The sequence below is a fragment of the Podarcis filfolensis genome (assembly GCF_964270895.1).
Source record: "Podarcis filfolensis genome assembly, chromosome: 3".
NCBI lineage: Eukaryota > Metazoa > Chordata > Lepidosauria > Squamata > Lacertidae > Podarcis > Podarcis filfolensis.
In genome coordinates, this window is record NC_139606.1 from 57,028,361 (window position 1) to 57,050,184 (window position 21,824).

The 21,824-nt window shown below is 39.8% G+C and overlaps 1 protein-coding gene and 1 long non-coding RNA gene across 8 annotated transcripts in view; one reads left to right on the forward strand and one right to left on the reverse strand.

The window, feature by feature from the left end:
- Positions 1 to 17,834, reverse strand: part of LOC310760347 — a 72,926-nt gene extending 55,092 nt beyond the window's left edge. For 2 of the 3 annotated variants that reach the window (XR_014546902.1, XR_014546903.1), the window contains exon 1: positions 17,720 to 17,834. This is a non-coding gene — a long non-coding RNA (uncharacterized lncRNA). Of the gene's footprint in view, positions 1 to 14,512; positions 14,708 to 17,719 lie in introns of all 3 variants that reach the window. The other variant, XR_014546904.1, reaches the window with a different exon arrangement.
- Positions 1 to 21,533, forward strand: part of NKAIN2 (sodium/potassium transporting ATPase interacting 2) — a gene marked incomplete at its 3' end in the record, with an annotated part of 448,568 nt that extends 427,035 nt beyond the window's left edge. For 3 of the 5 annotated variants that reach the window (XM_083608696.1, XM_083608698.1, XM_083608694.1), the window contains 2 exons: positions 14,305 to 14,386; positions 17,762 to 21,533. In XM_083608696.1, coding sequence (XP_083464822.1) covers positions 14,305 to 14,386; positions 17,762 to 17,771 — 92 coding nt within the window. Of the gene's footprint in view, positions 1 to 14,304; positions 14,391 to 17,761 lie in introns of those variants that run through there. The other 2 variants (XM_083608695.1, XM_083608697.1) reach the window with 1 other exon arrangement.
- Positions 21,534 to 21,824: the final 291 nt, after the last annotated feature.

The window sequence follows — 21,824 nt, forward strand, 5'->3', positions numbered from 1 at the left end:
ATCCATTTGCCCTCCAGCACAAAGATTCGTACTTGGGGTCATTACCAAAATATTGCACAGAGGTATTACGTAACTGGTCTATGCCTCAAAGTGACCAGCTTCTCTTTTACACTCACACACTCTCTCTCTCTATGCTCTCCTTTGAAATGTGCACTTATCTGAATTGTGTAATGCAGTTCTCCAATCAATTACAAAACTCTATTGCAGTATTTCTACAGCAATTTGATTTGTGCTAAAACATTGATCGATTGCTTAATTTTATTGCAGGAATTGTAATTATGAAAATAAGTATCCCTTTGACCATAATATCTCCAACTTTTTCATACATTTGATTTTAATTTTGCTTTTATTTGATGGGCTGCTTTATTTTTGTTTGCTTTTTTTCATGAGACTCTGGGGCTTCTTGAAAGTGTATCTAGGGCTCCTCAGTGAAATCAGTAATAGTGTAGACAAGCCTCCCTGAAGGACAGCTGGCTCTGTTCACAACTTATCTTGCCCTGTAATCTGAGAAGTTAGGGGGATGTTTGGTGTCTTCTAGAGCACTTGCAGTTTATATGGGCAACACTGAAGTTCAACAGACCTTACCAGTGCCCTGCAGGAATTGAGTGTGTACCCTAGGGCAACAGCTTCATGGGAGATTGTCAAGGGCTCCTCTACAGCCAAGTCAATAGAGAAATTGCTTTAGATTCTGTCTCACTTTTGGTCCTCAGAATTCTCCTTCTCCTGCTGGAGTTTTCCTCCATTTATAACAGTTGTAGCTCTCTCTTTCCTCCAACCCCCTTCTTTATGTCTTTACTTGTCCAGTAATAAGCTAGCCTACAGCAATCCCCTGCTAACAATTTGTTCCATTAGGGACACAATGATCCTACCATGCTTGCATTTCCTCTAGATGACACTGATTGGGAACAACCTGCAGATTTTTCTGGGCTATTTGAAGCATCTTGGCAGTTTGAAAGTCCTTCAGGGGCAGTTTTAGAATGCCCCATGTGTAAAATGGTGCATTATAGTGGAAATTGTCCTAGAAATATCCTAGCTCAACTGAAACTTGATTCAGGAAGGGAAAAGAATATATGTATTTGCATGTATCATATTTCCTCACGGAGGTCTTTATTATAGGCTGTTAACAATACTTCGCATTTATAAAAAGTTCCATGTTCATAGACCAGTAGATTCTGCATGCATTTGTGTGTTGGGGAAAATTTGTGTAGACTTTTGCAGCACTGAACGTACCTGTAGCAAGGAAAAATAGAGACCCAAAAGGCATTGTTTGCTGTGGGTTTTTGGGCATGCTGATGGTAATATGTCAATGAGCTCTAAGGCAAAAAGCAACCAACAGACTTTCCAAACCAAAATGTGCAGTTGCTTATTAATTGCTGTAAGTATTTTTTCCCACATGTAACATTTCTTTGGTGAGGAAATTACTGTAACTTTTGAGTTACAGGCCAATGTATGCTACTGGAAAGATTTGTTTCCCTCATCTTTTGAGACCCAGTAGAGCCCAGCTTATTTTAAATATTTGTGGGAATTTTTTTCTCTTGATGTCAAGTGAAACTTCAACAACAACATCAACATATTTATTAAGTCAAAAGTAAGAATAAGTGTGCAAGAAAGGAAAGTTTACATGATGTGCAGCCCATTCCTGTGCATGTTTATTTGGAAATAGGCCCCAGGGTTCAATGGGATTTACTCCAAGTAAGTGTGCTGGGGGGGGGACTATTCCAAAGATGTGTATGTGAATAAAGGTTTAGTTTGGTTTTAGATTGTAAAATGGTTGCTTTTTGCTTTAGACATTCTTCTACATAGGAGAGTCAAAAGTTCACAGGAGAAAGGAAAAACTGTTCTGAAATCAGGTTCAGTGAAGATGGTTAAATTACTACAATATTTCATCTATTGTCAAAAGGTTACTATATACTGATAGATTCTTGTTTTTTGGTTGTTTTAACTCCTTTTCAGTTAAAATTTGTACACTAATTTTGCAGACATTTCATGACTCTGATTTGGCAAATGTTCAATTTTAACATCTAAGACTTCCCTTTCTTTTCTTTTTTTACAAAATTCTAATTATAAGTATCGTTGTGTAGTTTTAATAGAAACAAAAAACGAAAGTTCACAAGAGACTAATGTGTACAGGAGAGTCAGAGTTTCAGCCTATGAACCTGGCAATTAAGGAGAAATAGAAACATAATCAAGATTTGACTCTCCGCCTGTTGGCTAAAAGGTTGAGAGCAAAAATACTGTAAAGCTAGTAAGTTAAAGAATGGAAGAGTTGCAGGAGAGAGAAAGGACCAAAACATTAAGACGAAGGATCAGAGAACCCAATTGGGACATTATAGCAGAAAGGAGCCAGGAAAAGACCACAAAGGGACCCAAAAGCTGAACCCATAAGAAACAGTGTAGAAAAGTTTTGTATGTGTTTCTCTGTTTATTTATCTATATATTCTAAAACGGCCTCTAAGTGTTGCCTCACTAAGACACTAAGTAAAAGCATAGCTTATTTTAGGGAGGGGTCCCTGAAGCCTTCACACCTGTGTGCCTGTGCCATATTACTCCACTGGGTATTGATAGACAGAGTCTGCTTAGTGGATGTAAAGAGGAGGGAGAATACATCAAATTTGTGGCAGTGATGAGGACGATGGGTTGGTTTGGCTATTTTTGCTTGCTTCCCTTCCCTCTCATAGTGTAGACCACAACAGCCCATGGTGCCACTATGTCTGAAGTGTGACTTCTGGGCCACTATATGACTAGGGAAGGAATTGAATCTACATCTGTGAAACAAGTCTTCCATTGTCCCTCTTCTCTGATCAGAGCTTTTTAATAGCTGTGTGTGTTCACATTTGATATCTGGAAAGGGAGAAATGGCCAGGACAATCCTCACTGTACTTTGCAGAGCTGTAAGTGTTGAATATATCACCAGTTTGGAAACAGTCCAAAGCTCAGGGAAATCTCAGAGAAGGGGAGGGCCTTTATGATACGGATGTTATTTTATTTACATTTTATTGATCCAGAGTTTCTGAAGGAAAATTAAATGAAACTGCCCTCAGTCACAGTCTGTTAAACATATCAAAGTTATACTAGAAAATCATTTATATGACTATTCCCATGATAATCTTGATCATACAACCTTGCCCTCATCACTGCAACATTTTAATCATTTTAGAATACACGCCTATGCATGTCTAGTCAGAAGTAAGTCCCATTGCATTCAAGTAGGCTTCCTCCCAGGTTACTGGATATGGGGTTGCCACCACAACCAAATTATTTTGTAGAGATGGATATTTAAGGCCAAGTCATACGTTACTTTCCCCCATGCATAGGTTCATAAATATGGTTCCCGCCTGGTGGCCTCTGCACAATTGGGACTTATTTGAACTTGGACTTACAGCAGTGATAAGCCAAGCACAGAAATGCTACATGTCTGTGTTGGTGGGACTCCCACACTAAACTCAACACATAAATGTCGTATTCCACTAGACATAGTGCCGTCATGAGGAAGCAGTGATTAGCAGCCTCCACACTGAATGGGTGATGTATGATTCAAGTCATCTGATTTCTTTCAGGTCTGTTAACATTTGCTACTATGCTGACTACTTGGTTGAAAATGAGATGGATGATTGTGTTGTTTTACACCATATTGCTTTCCTTCTGTCTGCCCATCTGCTTTTTTCCAGCTGACTCACTGCTGCCCTTTGTGAGGCCTGTAAAAACCCCACATCTATAACCTGTGCTAATGAAAGCCTTCTTTTCCAGGGAGTTGCTATTCCTTGTGAAAAATGCTTTTGCAAACATTCCTACAGATAGCAAAACCCAATTTAGGGTACGTCTTAGTGAAGTTGCATAGGTCTGATCCATGTCTTTAGTGGAGGATTTGCTGAGCAGTTGCTACCACTGCACGCTATTTCTAAAAATTTGCAAAGGTTAGAAGGTGGTTTTGTTTGCTCCAAGAAAGCTACTACCAGGGGGGAGGGAACAGCTTAGCAAACCTCTGTGTGTGTTCATGTGTTCCCATTTGCATGAATGCAAACCATTTGTTGGGGGTTTGCTCAGTATGTGCAGTGGTTTTGAAAGTGAGCAGTGGCAATTGCATTAGGTGACTTCAAGACATTTATATTGGACTTGCCAACCTTTTGAGACATGTGGGAGCAATTGGGAGTGTGCCATGCAGTGCCATGCAGTAAAGTTTTTTGTAGGGGAACAGTTAGGGCCAAAGGTATCAGCTTATGAGGGCGATTGGGAAGAGTGATGTTGTATGTGTGAGCATTGGGCCTCCCTTTCTAAGTCAGGCAGAAGCTTCCCGGGCTTTGGGAAGAAGGCGCCAGCTTTAATAATTTAATACTCTAATTTACCAGGAACATTTAGGGGACTAGCCTAGTCCCCCTAGTCCACTGACCACATGCCACTGGTTCCATGTACACCATCTCCTCTGGTTATGTCTCTCTCTTCCATTCCTGGGTCACTCTCCCCCAGGCAGACATAAAGAGGGAAAGCACACACACACACACACACACACACACACACACACACACATACCCTACATCATTTGCTTTTCAAAAGGGTTTGAGTAAAAAGACCGATCCAGTGGAATTAAAATAGATCCTCTTCCTTTTGCATGATTTTACATTGAGTCAACCTCCCCACCCTAACACCATCACATAAATGCTTAAATTAGTAGACTGCACAGTAAAAATCGCAGTGCTTTCCAGGGTTGCTATGGCACAAATGCATCTATCCAAGGCACAGATCTTCCTGAATTATCCAGGGCTCTTAAACAGGTTGACAACAAAACCACCACTAAATGACAGGACAGATGAATGGACACAGATTTAAAGATGGTTCTGAGGGGATCAGTCTTAAAAATTATGGTGATCTGCATGGATTTTTTTTGCTTTGGATCCAGGTTTTTTTACCATGGCAAGCACCAGATGTGTTATTTTTATGGTTCAGCCAACGAGATAAGTGGTTTGCATGGTGGAGACCCCAAGAGGAGGGAATCTGTTTTGATGAATCTCTGTGTGTGTGTGTGTGTGAGAGAGAGAGAGAGAGAGAGAGAGAGAGAGAGACCATGACTGATCACTTTTCTCTGCCATTCTCTCTTCCCTGACTCCTGCAGCATGTCACTTTACCCCCCTGCCACTTCCTTCCTCCCCAGATCAGTTACCTTTTCCTCCTACAACCTTGGTCATTCCAATCAGAGCTGAAAGAGGAAGTGGGAAGTAGCTTTTCACTTCCAGTGTCCCCCCCTTAGCACTACGTACTTTGGGGGGCGGGACATAAGGGCACAGTGAGTGGAGGCAGCACTAACTTTCACAGGTGATGTATTGTGCTTACAGGCACCGCATTGGTGATCCCAGCTTTAAAAGCACCAGCTGAAGGATTATGATCTAGAGCCCTATTTTAGCATTGAATTTAGGGCCAACAAAATAGTATGGTAGATTTTTGCAACAATGTTTTTAATGCAACAATCCCAACCATGAGATAATGGTTGATTATCTGAGACTTACATCAAGGCTCAGCTAACAAGGCCTTTTCATCAGACCCAGGCAGTATTTGTCACAAGGTAAGTCGCAAGTGCTACATGAAGGTTGTGCAAATCTACCCTTGTCTCCATCAGGATACAAAAGAAATCCTGATTCCCAACATAACAACGTGTTGCCCATTGCAAAGTACAGATAAAGACCACAAAGATTCATTTTGTCTTTCTTTAGTGGTAAAGTACATTAACTAAGGCCCATTTGGCAAATATCCAAAGTAAGACCTGTGACACAGTCATTTATAGCATGTGTGGGTACATCTCAAAAACCAGCCTCCTCAACAATAAACTCAATTTCACTCGTTTTCACCATTGTCACCATCTGTCTCAGGACTGGGTGGCAAATACGCAGCCGTGTAAAGAAATGAATCTGTTTTCCCAGGATTTTGAGGAAGCAGGATTATGATTTCTCTAAAGACACTGTGGATGCATTAATATTTATTACAACAAATAAATTACCATTGCAATCTAATAATATTTTATCCCTTTCTACTGGACTTGAAGGAACAGATGTGAATTATTTATCCCCCAACTAGAAGGTTGCAGTGGACACTTGCCAGACCATTCTGCTTTATCTGCCGTCTGCGAAAGATACTAATGTGATGTCAGAACAGGCACTTTGACCACTGCTGCCATCTCCAGAGGAGGAATAAATACAGATATACACAGAGGCAACTTATTTAGGCATTAGCATGCCTGAATAATCTACATGTTTTCTGATAAACTAATTGTGCAATCTTGTAAATAGAGGAGTAAATCACATTGGAAACTACCAGTGTGACTTCCAGATAATCATGCATATGACAGGTCTGTAAGAAATTTTAAAATCATGCCTCCATGAAAGAAGTGACTGTAAGCTTTTGATGTTTCACATCAATGGGATTATGCCTCTGCACTTTCAGATTTGCTCCTGAAGAAACATAGTTAAGAACCCTAACTGGTGGTGATGTTCTTAAAAGATCAAAAGCAACTTTTCAGTGTGTTTGATGAATCAGTTTAGGATTAGAACATCTGTGGTCATTCAGTCAATAAGGTTTATTTATTCAATCCCATGCCAATACTATCAGACATTAGAAGCTGCACAACACTTTTAGTGACCTTTTAGGTTCTGCCAAAATAAAATGCCCAGTAGAAAGGACATCAATTGGCATGGGGTTTGGAGACTATAATAAACCCACGAGCAACTTTTAGATCAATCTGGTCACCACCACAGATTCAGCAAAGCTAAGTAGGAGTGTGTCATGAATAAGGGGGACAAGATTGCATTGTACTGCTAGTTTGCATACATTGCGAACCGTCCTTCTGGAACCTCTCTTCTGTGCTCAAGTCTTTACGGACTTACAACATCCTAAAACAGATGCCCACCTCCAGGCTTCTTTTATGATGGTACTCACCTATACAGAGTACCAACACCACTTTTCTTGCTGCCCATAGCATCTATTTTATGCTGGCACCCATGGAATGTTTGTCAATATACAAGAACCATCATGCCATTTTTATGTGTCCTCCCCCCCCCCCCCGCAAAGCACTGCACACCCCTTTCCCCATATGAACCTGCCTGAACCCAGAGATTGACTTTGGATGCCCTTCTCTGCATGCTGCCTTCAAGGGGGGTCTGGAGGGTGGCACTGAGAGAATGTATATTTTCAGTGGTAACTCCCTAATTATGAAATGCTTTCCCAAGGGAGGCCCACCAGGTCCCAACTTGGTCATTGTTTCATTTTTTTTTTTTATAATATATTTATTAAAGTTTTCAAATAAAACATATATTAGATAAGCACTTATCATTGTCCATTTAACATCTCTCAATTGTTACATGGGACTCCCCCACACCTCCCGCATACACTTACATCATTATTAAATTAGTTTCAAACAAATTATCATTTAATTCATCTTAATTAGTAATCTTAATTTGGTTTGACATATAATTCAACCTTAAATCTAATTTAATGGTAGACAATTGTCTGCACTGGCATCCAATTCAGCACTCAGCCAAATTACAATATTTTTGTAAATAAATCTTAAATTTCCTCCAGTCTTCTTCCATCCTTTCTTCTCCCTGGTCTCGAATTCTGCCGGTCATCTCGGCTAATTGCATATAGTCCATCAGTTGCATCTGCCATTCTTCCACAGTGGGTAGCTCCTGAGTTTTCCAATTCTTGGCAATTAATATTCTTGCTGCTGTTGTTGCGTACAAAAAGAATGTTCTGTCCTCTTTTAACACACTCTGGCCGACAATACCCAGGAGAAAGGCCTCTGATTTCTTAGTAAAGGTGTATTTAAACACCTTTTTTAATTCATTATATATCTTCTCCCAAAAGGCCTTCACTCTAGGGCAGGTCCACCAGAGGTGAAAAAATGTTCCTTCATTTTCCTTACATTTCCAACATTTGCTATCAGACGAATGGTATATTTTAGCCAGTTTAACAGGGGTCATGTACCATCTATACATCATTTTCATCACATTTTCCTTCAACGCATTACATGCAGTGAAGTTCAGCCCAGAGGTCCACAACCTTTCCCAATCTTCAAACATAATATTATACCCAATATCCTGCGCCCATTTTATCATTGTTGATTTTACCATTTCGTCATGTGTGTTCCATTTCAGCAGCAAGTTATACATTCTTGAAAGTACCTTAGTCTTAGGTTCTAACAGTTCAGTTTCTAACTTTGACTTTTCCACTTGGAATCCTAGCTTTTTGTCATTTTTAAACACTTCTTTAATCTGAGCATAGTGTAACCAGTCTCGCACTTTGTCTCTCATCTTTTCTAAACTCTGCAATTTCCAGTTGTCACCATCCTTTTCTATTATCTCCCAATATTTTGGCCAGTTGGCCTCCATATTGGCTCTTTTCCGAGCCTTAGCCTCCAGGGGTGACAGCCACCTCGGAGTTTTATTCTCCAGTAAGTCTTTATATTTTGTCCAGACATTAAAGACTGATTTTCTGACAATATGGTTCTTGAAGGCCTTATTTATCTTAGCTTTATCATACCATAAATATGCATGCCATCCAAACGCATTATTAAAACCTTCCAAATCCAAAACATCCGTATCTTCAAGAAGTAACCAATCTTTTAACCAGCAGAAAGCTGCAGCTTCATAATACAACTTTAAATCTGGCAGGGCAAAGCCCCCTCTTTCTTTCGCATCTGTTAATATTTTAAATTTGATTCTGGGCTTTTTGCCCTGCCAGACAAATTTAGAAATATCTTTCTGCCACTTCCGGAAGCACTCTGTCTTGTCTACAATCTGCAGTGTCTGAAACAAAAATAACATTTTTGGCAATACATTCATCTTGATGGCAGCTATTCGGCCTAACAAAGAAAGTTTTAGTCTTGACCAACTATCCAAGTCTCTCTTAATCTCTGACCAACATTTTTCATAATTATCTTTAAATAAACTCAGATTTTTTGCTGTTATATTTACCCCTAGGTATTTAACTTTTTTAACCACATTTAGTTCTGTCTCTTTCTGAAGCTGTTCCAACTCAATATCTGTCACGTTTTTCCCCAAAACTTTAGTTTTTTGCTTATTTAACTTAAATCCTGCCACTCGACCAAAGTTTTGAATCAGTTGTAGTACTCTTTTCAAACTAGACTCCGGCTCCTGTAATGTCAGAACTAGGTCATCTGCAAAAGCTTTAAGTTTATATTGTTTCGCTCCGACCTGAATCCCTTCCACCAACCGGTCCCCCCTAATCATATTCAGGAGCACTTCCAGAACCGAAATAAACAGTAATGGGGAAATCGGGCAGCCTTGTCGTGTACCTTTTTCAATTTTAAACTCTTCTGTAACCACATTGTTAACTATCAGTTTAGCCTTTTGTTCTGAATATATTGCCTCAATCCCGTTCTCAAACCCCCGTCCCACTCCCATTTCTTTTAAATTCCCCTTCATAAATTTCCAAGAAATGTTGTCAAAGGCTTTCTCCGCGTCTATAAAAATTAAAACTGCTTTAGTGTTTATGTTTGTTTGTAAAAGTTCCAATATGTCTATGATGTTCCTTGTGTTAGTAAACATATGTCTGCCCGGGAGAAAGCCTGCCTGGTCTTTATGGATTATCTCACTTAAAACTTTCTTAAATCTTCGTGCCAAAACATCTGCAAATATTTTGTAATCCACATTTAAAAGGGAGATGGGACGGTAATTCTTGAGTTGTGTCTTTTCAGTTTCTGACTTTGGAATCAATGTGATAAATGCTTCTTTCCACGATTCAGGCGCCTTCTTCCCCTCCATTATTTCATTACTGACCTCCAACAAAGGTTGTATCAAATAATCCTTCAATGTCTTGTAGTAGTTAGAGGTCAGTCCATCTGGCCCTGGTGATTTGCCCTGTTTCAGACTCAGGATGGCCTGTTCAATCTCTTGTCGTGTTATTTTGCCATTTAAAATTGTTCTATTTTCTTCTGACAGCTTTGCTAATCCATTTCTCTCCAAAAATTGTGTAATCTCTATTTCATCTTGTGGCCCTTGAGTATATAACTTTTTAAAATACCTCTGGAAGCACTTTCTAATCTCTCCCGGGTTCTGAATGTTCCTTCCTTCAACCTCTAAGTTTGTTACTGTGTTTAATCTTTGTCTCCTTTTCAACTGCCAAGCTAGCAGTTTCCCACATTTATTTGCCGATTCAAAAGTTTTTTGTTTCATTATTTTAATCTTCCATTCTATTTCCTGATTTATCAGCTTGGAATATTGCGCCTGATAAAGTTTAATTTCTCTCAGAATCGGTTGGGACTTCGGGTTAGATCTTAACTTCTTCTCCAACTCTTTGATACTTTCCAGAATTTTATCTTTCTTTTCATTTTGCAGTCTTTTCTTTAAGGAATTCTGTTGAATCAAGAACCCTCTCATCACAGCTTTACTTGCATCCCAGATAGTTCTTTTTTCCACCGTAGTGTTCAAATTAATCTCAAAATAGTCCTTTAAGGTTTTTTGGGCCTTCTTTACAATTCTTTGATCTCTAAACAGGCCATCATTCATCTTCCATCTAAAGGAGCCGATTGGGATCAATGTCATATCCATTCTCAAGGCGTTATGGTCGGAGCATGTTTTGGGGCAGATTTCCACCTTCCTCACCTTAGGTGCCAGACTTCTAGTTATCCATATTTGGTCGATTCGTGTCCAAGTCAGTTGAGCTTCAGAAAAGAATGTTCCTTCTCTTCCCAGGGGGTTTCTAACTCTCCAGATGTCAACCCAGTCCATATTGTCAGTCATTTCAAAAAAGGTCTTAGGTAGTCTTCCCTCTTTAGTAATGTTCTGGTTCTGTGACTTATCCATATTTGTTGATACGACCCCGTTCATGTCCCCCATCATGATGACGTTGTTGTAATCCAGATAATCCAGCATGATCTCGTGCAACTTCTTATAAAAATCCGATTTTCCTTCATTTGGAGCATAAATTCCTAATATCAAAATTTTTTCTCCTTGATACTGTACTTCTATTGCGAGGATTCTTCCACTTTCATCTTTAAAGAGAAATTTTGGTGAAAGGCTCTCTTTTGCATAGATCACTACACCTCTCTTTTTAACTGTATCCGATGATATAAATTCTTGACCAAGCCTTTTATTTATTAACACCTTTCTATGGAGCCTAATCACATGTGTTTCTTGTAAGCATATAATGTCCAATTGTTCCTTTTTTAGAATATGAAAAATTTTAGACCTTTTTTCGGGACTGTTACAGCCATTTATGTTCCAACTCAAAAGCTGCAGAGACATCCTGGATAGATCTGGTTATTCTTTCTGGGGTGGTACCTTGTTCTCCGGTCCTTGAGGATCCGAGGGGGCGGGCTCCCCTGGAAGTTCTGGCGTTGGCAATCCAAGTCCTTTGTGGAGGTCTTCTCCGTGTGCTCCCAAAAACTTGTCTCTATCTTCCACTGTTTTGATTTTGATCTTTCTCCCTCTGTAGGTAAAGGATAATCCTTGTGGAAACTCCCACCTGAAGATAATTGCGTTGCTTCTCAACAGTCTTGCCAATTCCGTGTAGTTAGATCTAAGGTCCAGCAACTGCTTAGGAATGTCCTTGTAGATTTCAATTCTCTTGCCCAAAATGTCTAGTGACTTTTCGTAGTGCAGGCCCAAAATCTTGTCCCTTTCCTCCTTTGATCTCAGTGTTATCAAACAATCTCTGGGCTTCTCTGTCCTTCTGACTCTGCCAAGCCTGAAAGCAGATACAATTTTAAAGTCTTTTTCCTCTAACTTCCAAAACTTGGCAAATTCCTTAGTTAGAAATTCAATAAAATTATCTTCTTCCACCTCTGGTATTGACCGTATCCTCAAGTTGGTCTCCCTGTTTCGCAGTTCTGTCATCAAAAAGTAAATCTGATGTTCTCCAACTTGTTTGCTGAGTGGTCTTACTTCTTTCTCAAGTTCTTCCAATCTTTGACTAGTATCTTCAGCCAGTTTACGATTTTCACCTACAGCCTCCTTTAATTCTCCAATAGACTGGGCATTCTGTGCAACTTGTCCAGTCAGCTTATTCAAGCTTTCTGTGTTCTGTTCAATTTTAGCTGTATGCAAATCAGCCTTCTTGTCCAGAGCCTCCAGTTTCTCCAAAATTTTCTCCAAGACAGAGCTACTTGTCCCTGAAGCCATATCTCCCAGGTGCAGCTCCTCTGTCTCACCCTCCCCTGCCTGTATTAGGGAGGCCGCCTCTATATCTGGAGGCAAAGTGGAAGGCAAGGCCGGCACAGAAGATCTACGCTGTGAGGCTGCAGATAAAGTTAGAGTTGTTTGTTTAGTCCTTCCTCTTCTCCTTGCGCCACTCATTCCAAAGTTATCTGTAATCCAAGGTCAATCCAAGTTGTTCCCATGAGAAAGCAGAGTCCCAGATACAATAGTCAATCAGAGGCCGGGAAAGGGAAAGTAAAACAAAGTCACTGCTGTAAGTCCAAAATCCTCTAGAGGGAGCTTAATACGTCTTCAGGGAAAAGATCAAATCCAAGTTAAACTTATAAATTTAAATCCATGTCTATCGCCTCCACATGTATTATTTTTAGCAGAGTAAAACTTAAAGCAAAACAGTGTTTCTTACAGTGCCTTGACTGCAACAGTTTCAAAGTATCCAGTTCCAACTCAGAATGTTTCAAAATCTGAATTCAATGTATCCAAAGTTGCAAACTGGTGCTCATCCAGGCAGCTCCAGCATCAGAGATTCTTATTTATTTTATAATCCACTGGTGCCACAGAAGAAGAATATCAGTGCACCCCGAATATAACCAGCAAAAGTCAATAGCTCAAAGTCTTTCACTCAGAAAACTGCTTTAACAGGGTGCCAGCATTTAGTTAACGCATAACTTTTTGTCTCCACTCCTCCTGCTCTTTGCTTAAAGTTCAGTATAGCGGGAGATGGGCTTCCTGCTTATCCTCACTCCGTTTTCAGCCAGATTTCAACTTTTTTTAAAAAAGTTTTAAAAGTTTCATAAAGTTCTCAAAAAGTTTCAGAAAGTTGACAAAAGTTTCAGAAAGTTTTCAATGTCCAAATTTACTCACGGGTTGTAGTTTCCAAAGTTCAGAAAAGTTGCAGGAAGAAAGGACAGCGCTGACCGGCAACAGCAATGCGGCTTCACTTCGCTGTTTGCGCAACGACCCACAGCGCCGCTACCCCCTCCGCGATCCGGAGCCCCTTACGGGGTCCCTTCAACGTTTTGGGGGCTGCTTCTGGCGCCCGCCGGGTCCCGAGACCACAGGCTTCTGCCACCTGTGGTTTTCCTGAGTGGGTCTCCGCTTCGCCGTAGCGGACGACCCGTTTACAGCGGAGCTCCCTTCTCCTTACTCGGAGAAGGCAGCCATTACCGGTCGCGCCGCCTCCGGAAGATGAACTTGGTCATTGTTTCAGTGCCAGACATTTTTTTGTTTGCTTGTTTTCCTGGGCCCTTGATGGGATGCTTTTATTCTCACTACGTTTTTCATATGTTTATGCTTTTATATTATTGCTATGTTGCTGTATTTTATTCATCTTGTAAATCTTTTGGGGATCTTGTTGTGGCGAGTAATTCACAAATTCAGTAACCTAACCATTCTGCTGAAGAATCTCCCAGAATTCTAGTACTCAGGCCATCCAAAGCAACTGATTAGAAGCAAAAAAAGAATCACTTTATGCTATGAAATTCATTGGCACAGAACATTAAAACTAACAAGTAGTTAGTAGTGATGGCTTCCTTGAGTACCTGACAGAAGAAATCAGGAAGATGGCATATAAATTCACTGGTTCCAAAGCAGTCTACTGGAACAAAGAAACAATGCAGTTGCTCCCTTGGAAAATATAAGGTCTGACCATGTCCATCTAGGCTATCTTTAGCACTTACTGGAATTCACAGGTTCCTTGTAAAGCCTGGGATAATTTTTCAAAGAGCATAGATCCATTTCCTTTCCTCTGTTGCTCACAGAACCAGTGTGGCAGCCTGATGTGACACAATAATCACAACCAGTTAAAACATGGAGGCTGCAAATTATTGGTTTACAGCCTCCAACAAATATGTAATTTATACATTCCAGTCAGGTGGGCTGCTCATAAACAAGAAGAGCAATGGTATATAGATAAATTGTTATAATCTGTGACTGGCACGCTGATGAAAACTTGCTCTCTATATAGTCATTACCCTGTAGATTCTGTACTTTGTTTGCATTCTCCAGAATCAATCACTTCCATTTTAATAAACTATTAAGGGCGGGGGAGGTTAGCCAGTGTAATATGCATGAAAGCTTGTTTTAAAAGGAAAATGCCTATCACTTCTGAGAATGTCAGCAATGAATGCAATTTCCTCCTTTTCAGTTGACTTCATAGGTGGATTTGACTCTTACGGCTATCAAGGCCCACAGAAGACATCTCATTTACAGCTACAGCCCATGTATATGTGAGTACCTAACTTTCAAGTTACTCTATCAACTGCTAGATGTGTATCAATGATTAAAAAGTAGCACTTTTTAGGAATGTCCAAGAACTCCTTTAAAAGTACATCTGCTTGATATGCATTACTTACATTACAATGCTGTTGGATGAGTAGGGAATCTCAGGTTTGCATTTTTACCACATGGATTGGTCTGAATGCACTGGATGCCATTTCCAGCAACGGCCAAGCATATTCACCGCTTGCATGGAGAGTCCATGAAATTTTACCATCTACATCATCTTTCAAACAACTATTCCTGTGGATCTTTCTCTCCCAGCAGCTTCTCTGTTGATGAAAGTACATTAGCCCTAATTTACCTCTGGGTGAACGCCACAAATAGTGATCCTATTATTATGCTCAGCTGTCAGACTATTTGTGAAACATGGCAGCTTTCTCAAAATGCAGTTTCTCATCTGTGTGTGCCCAAAGAAATGCTTTTTCACTTTTGTCACAGTGTTCTACACTTACAAAATGTTATTTCTTCCTGTCACTGTTTGTGGCTCCCAGGTACTCAGAACAATTCAAATCCCATTTCTTCCTTCATATAGTATACCTTGCCATCAACATATGGAGCCTTCTAGCTGAGATATTATCCCATTTTCTTTATGTCCTCTGCTTTGGGAGTAGCTGATTACATTTACAGAGTTTACAAACACTGGCTGGGAAGAAAGCTGAAGCTGTAGGGCAAAGAAGTCAATATAAATTTTGAAGCTTGTAGTTGAGAACAAGGAAACACACGAGGAACATCTGAAACTCAGTGCAGGTTTGTTGCCATTTTGCTCCAGTACTGCTCACTGACATGTAGGAGATATTGGCTATATGCAGAAGACAACAGAGCTGTTGATATTTCTAGTAAAGCGACAAAGGACACAATGGCTGCATTTGGATGTCATGATAAATTTGTCCAAATTTATCATATTAGGCATGAGAATTATCCATGTTGGGAAAGAGAATAGGAGAGACTTGCATTTGCTTGCTCTCCTTTCCCCTAACCCATATCAGTAAGACTGCAAGGAGTTCAGAAGCTGTTGTGCTTCTGTCCTGCTTGCAGGCTTCCCATAGGGATCTGGCTGGCAAATGTGAGAACGGGATGCTGGACTAGAGACCAGCAGAACCTTTCTTCCACTCATAAGCTTTTGCTGCTTCTTTTTTATTATTAAGTTCAGCTTGTCACATCATCCAAACCCAATAAACTGTGGTTAACTGTAACTGGTATGTCTTTTGAAACAAGCCAACATCAAACCATGGTTTATGAAGCTGACTTATTTTCAACAGGACACAGCTAAGATTAACCACAGTTTGGGCTGTGTCGTGCTAAAGCTTCCAATCTCCTTCTCATGGCCATGTCAGCGAGCATGTAAGCCCAAGGTTCACCTAGACTCACAATAATCAGCCATTGTCATAATCCAATAAAACCCTTAAGACCAAATTTATACAGATATTTTTATTTAAATATATAAAATACTAATTAAATGTTTTGTGTTGAAATATTTATTTAAATACATTTTATTCTAGCTCAAGGTATGCAGTTCTACACATATTTTACCCTAAAGAACATTTTATGCATTTTGGCACTTTTTTTTTTTTACTTTTTTTTGAGCCAAAGGCCATATAGCAAAACTGAAAAAAGTACTAAATTGAAAGTATAATTATAGGCTTGTTCATGTGCTACCCTGAGAGGTGTGAATTAGGTCACTTTGCTTTAAAATGCAGAGCAAACAAAGTTCTCCTTGTAGGGGATATAGCAGGAAAGCAGTAAGCATTTGAAAGATCATTTCTGAAGGGCTTGGGAGTTGTTTTCTACCCTTCTTGGGGATTTTCAGGATTCTGAACCAGCTGTCATAATAAGCCAAATTTCAAGCAAAATTATGTGTTGATGCATGATCAACTAGCATTCTTGCTTATGCCCAATACATTGCTCCGTGGTATTCTACCGTGATAGAGCCTGCTTCCATCTAATTGCACTGAAATACTCTTGACTTGTCAACGAGAGCGACAATATGGAACCACTAGTGCAAAAGATAACTGAGCCCCCCGTAGAAACTCTGCAACGTTGGATTATTAAAAATGCATGCCACCAAATATTTGAATTGTACAATAAGCAAGTACATGACGTCAATATTTTTGGTAGTCTAGGAAATAATTTGAAGGAGAGAGACGCTCAAATAGACAACAGAAAGCCAGACTCCTTCAGTTCTTCACTATAGAAACACTGGTTTAAAGAGAGAGAGAGAGAGAGGGCCGATGACAGTATGTAATATCAAATGCATAATGTGTTGGAAAAAATTGCTCAAGAACAGCTCGCCATTACAGAAGAATTTTCCTGTCATTCTCTGAGGACGTTCAGCCATGAAATGATCTGCCTTCTATACAGAGTCAGTGTCATGAAGGCATGCAGTTTGCTTTATGAAGCAGAATTCCTGTGACTAGTGAGATTCTCAGATCTTATGGCCTGATTAAAACTCATTAGGATTTTTTTTCCCCTTCATGTCATTGCTATAATCCGGACATTTACATTAAATCCAATGTTTCTCTTGATGTATTTGTTTCCCAAACAAAAGAACTCCTCCACATCTGAGGCCTGCTGCAGGGCATGGCATCTTTCCTTAATTATGTCATTTGCATTTTCCTCTTCTTCCAGAGGAGAAATGCCAGGGTGCCATGCTGTTGTTTCATTTATAGTACACCAAATCCTTTGGCAACCCCAATGCTGTCATATTTACCTTCGCATAGCTCCATTTAAATGGATAGCCATTCTGATCCAGGCAATGAACAGGGCTAATCTGACAGGGTGACGGGGAGAAGGTAGACCTGAAGCAACACTCACACTGATCACCTGTGAGGGAGAAAAATGCTATAGTGAAGGGGGCTGCTACAGCCCAGCTGTTCTCTCCTCACACTTGACAGATGTGTGAGGCTGTCAACCTCCCTGTGATCTTCGGATGAAGTCCAGGATATATTATTATTATTATTATTATTATTATTATTATTATTATTATCACGGCTAGTCACCTATTAAGACAGGAGTATGGAGGGGAAAGGTGGGGCCCAGACTCATACTTGGCATTCTCTCTCTGCTCTCTAACCTGTGATAGTTGGTGCCATTGTCTGAAGGAGATTAGGTGTTTCTTAGAGTATACACATGATTTCCATGAACATCACCTTAAAAGTGTTTGATGAGTTGTGAACTATATATGCCAATGGGCAATGACATCTAAACCTCTCCTGTATGTATATTATTTTGAAAATTCAACAAAAAATAATCCCCTCAAAAAAGTGTTTGATGGGTATACAAACCTTTGTGCTGATTATATGTATATTTCTTTCTCTTTCTTTTAGGTCAAAGTAGACAAAACAAAGTCTGTGGTTGGGGTCGAAGGACTAGTCAAAGAACTTATTCCAGCACGGCCTCCTGTGGGTGCAAAAGAAGGAAGAAGTCTTAACTTTTCTGTTTCAAAATAAAAATACTAGAAGAATGCTGGGACACGGAGACCTCACTTTCTCACAAGTACAGACTGCAATGCACAAGATCCTTTCTCTCCCATCTTGGATTTTCCAAATTCTTATACAGAAAGTTCAGAAGGAGAAGCGGTGGCACCATCTTCTGGTCACTGCCTGCCTTCTCTTCCCTTTGCTCCTGCCTCTGAATTATGAAACATATCTCATCCATTTTGGTTCTGTCTGGAGCCGTGTCCTCTTAGTCAATAAACACTAACGATACCATGATGACCTTGAAACAGAAGTCAATAGACAGCAAGTTGTTTGCCCTAAAGGCTGTATAATACATACTTGCCTTAACCTATCCTAAGTTACACATCAGAGAAATTCGGTGTGGACTTTCTGAAGTAACTTCCTTTAGGCTCAACCATGCTGTTCATTAATTGTTAAAGATTTCTAAGGCTGTGTCAGGTAATAGACTCTGCTCCCCAGTAGTTCCAGAGTTGGCTGTGTAAGAAAACCACCCGCTGGCAGACAGAAGAGGTGCTTTAAGTCTCCAGAAAGGCTGGGATGCAAATACACTTTAAAATACTTCTAAGAGAACTGGGCTCTTTGGGGAGCTGGAAAATGCTGAGGGGAAAAGGAACATTTACTAAAGTAATAACTGTAAAGAAACAACAAAAACAGTGCTCCTTAACCCCACTGTTTTTATTTACTGCACTCTAGGTGCTTTTATAAATGACTCTAAATATGTCTTTTACTAATGACAGAGACGTCTGCATTATTTCTATCAGCAGAGGCCAACTGAATATGTATTAACTATGTTTACTCTTTTATAACTTAATTCCAGTTGAAAATCCTATGTAGGTGAGCTTTTTTAAAAAAAGAAAAACCTGCAGCATATAAGATATTTCTTTCTGGGTTTTGTTTTGCTTTTTTAGTTGGGGTGGGAGTAGTTGAGTTGGTAACATTTTTGAAGACCTTTTTGTGATATTTGGGGGATCTGTTGTGTGTTAGAATGTGTATCTTAACTTTCTGTATTATCGTGGCTGAAAAAAAAAGCTGTGCTGTTATGTAGTTGGCAACAAGATGCCTTTGGAAACTTTGCTAGTAGATCAATGTCTTTATGAAATACTCTTGGAGTCCTAGAAACGTCTGTTTGTTCTGAATTTGAGCTGTATATTCAGCCACTTCATTGGCTTTTCAATGGGAAGAGATATTTTGCTCAGGATTTTTTGGAACCGGAATTGCCCTCATTTCTTTATTTAAAACTTACATGGGTATTCCAGCTGTAGGCACTTGATGGGGGAGAGGTTCTTCTACAAATTAGCAAATTGCCCATCAAGTCATCTTCAGGCAACGTTTTTCTACACTTGCCAAATGTTTGCATTCTGTGTGGCCTATAAAAACCATCATTCCCCATGACAACTTTCAAAGTCTGTTCCTATAGAAACACCAGTCCAACTCACTCCACCTCACATTTTTGTATCTTTCAATGGATGTAACATGTCACAGACAAAAATAAATCTGGATGCGTACAGGACAGACATGCACTATAAACATAATCAGATTCCAGCAACTAACGTGGAATGGGTGTAACCAAACTGTACTATGAGGAAATCTGCATAGTATAGTGGATAATACATGTAAATTTCAAAACTGTATTCCTGCAAGATCAAGCATCCTACTCTTAAGCAGTTGCATAATTGTATCTACACTGCACTGGTGCAGATTTTCAAGGTGCTCTATAATTCTTGTTGGCTTGTTCGCCATTTTAGGCTCAGACCAGAAGTCACTGTAAACCTAACATTCACTCACTATCAGTGGAATTAGTCTGGGATATGATGCATGAAGTATTGCATCCTTAACCTTACTTTTCACATAGGTGTGTTAAGGAGCGTGGACCATGTTACATAGTGAAGCAGCAGCACTGACCAAGCAGCAACTCACTGACATTCTATCTCCACTTATGGGGATAAACACAGCATATCAGCAAACTTATATATGTATTCTGGCTCTGGAGTAGAGTTTTGATCTCCTGAATGCATATCCATAGCTCAGACTCCTGGTCTATTAAAAAATGATTACTATACTTAACTACACAATTTTTGGAGAATCCATTGCTTTATATAGGTTCGATCTTGCTAAACACCATAACGGCCTAATTACTTTAAAAATAATTGTGTTTATTTTTACTGTTTATATAATCATATATATATGGGAGTGTACCAACACCAAGCTTCCTCAAATTCCCTATCAGGAAATGTTTGTGAAGTTTGTGGTTCAGTTCAGTGTTAGCAAATATAAGCAAGCTAGGCAGCCAGCCAGTGCTATTTCATCGGCCTATAGGATGAAGGCACTTCTCTACCTTTGCTTCCCATGCCTGCACCGGTATCTACTAGGAAACAGCCATCTTGCTGCAAATAAATGGCATACTTTCCTAGAATGTATCCTGCTATCCCCGCTGCCAAATATTGCTGTATGTTTTTAAAAACAACTGCATCCACTGTAGAAAAAAGCTGAATGAGAAGAGGGAAGTATGTCCCCTTATTTCCTGTGGGCTGTATCACCCCTAGTGCAAAAGCCTCCATGAAAGAAATAGAGTTTCTCGAGTTCGTGTGCAGGTTTACAAGGATCCAGACTTGCTCTTATAGCAGCACTGACACCGAGTGCCAGCTGCTTTTCAGAGTGCAGCGCAATAGTATGACTAGTGAGTGTCTAGAAAGGAGAAGTGCTTGTAGGAGAGGGCATGTCGGGTAAGGGAACCACTTTCTCTGCTTTAGTGTGGGCACTGTCCCAACGAGAGATGGGCTTTCACTATAAAAGGGACTCCCAACTGAGTTCTCCTCCTATAGGAATATATTTGGCTAGAACTTCTTTCCCTGAATTTGTCTAGGTGTATTGCAGGCTTCTTCCCTCGAGCAATGCCCCTGGGGAAATGGAGTTGAAAAACAGCGAGGCGTTTTATTTTGGTTTGGTTTTTTTGCAAGAGATCAGAGAAAAGAGAAAGCTACTCACATTTAAAATGGATTGGCATGCAGAGGAGCAGAGGCGCCTGGGGTTGCTGCTGCCTGGAGGTAAGACGAGAAAGTCGCTGAAGACCATGGTCTTCGAGAAGTGAGATGGTTCTGCTATGACTGTAAGAGGAGAAAGAAAGTTAGAGTGCCTCTTCTCCTAGTGCAAGAGTAAGCAAAAACAGAGAATTTTGAGGCATTGCAATGAAAATTCTACACTTTCGATGCTGCCATACAAACACAAACACACACACTAACAGGCCTTCATACTTGCTTACATTGCAGCTAAATCACTACCACCAAAACAATTTCAAGACTGTTGACTACTACAGTGGATAAACTAATGGACACATCTGCTATGGAAAGAGTTTTAGAGCACAGTAGTGTGAGAATATCTGAAATGCTGTTGTTGAATTGTACAGCTGTATCCTCCTCAAAAATCCAGTGAAGAATGTTATTTTTCTAGACTGGGCTTTTTGTTGTTGTTATAAATCCAAATATTTAGAAGGCAAGTGTTAACAATCCAAATGTCCTTTTTTTCTTATAGTCATTTGTTAATTCTGAATGTATTTTTAACAGAAGGTGGATTTTTTTTTTGACTAACTAGTGTAATTTGCATTTTAAAAAAATAAATGGAAAAATATAGGTTTCCAAGTGTTTCATGGACTCCTGCTGCTTTTCACAAGTTTCATAGATTGCAGTAGATTCTCAGAAGAGCAAAAATACAAAAAGGAACAATCCTATTATATTTACATGAAGGCAATTTTGAGCTGTGCTCCACACAGATGTGTCAGCACTGAACAGAAATTGCCAGGTCATGACATCATTTTAACTCAGTCATAGGTAACTGGTATTTTCATTATCTACTGACACTAAAAGGCTACTTTTACAAGGCTGACTGTAATAGACTCTCTGTCATTTAGAATATGCCTTTTTTATTTTGTTCTCTC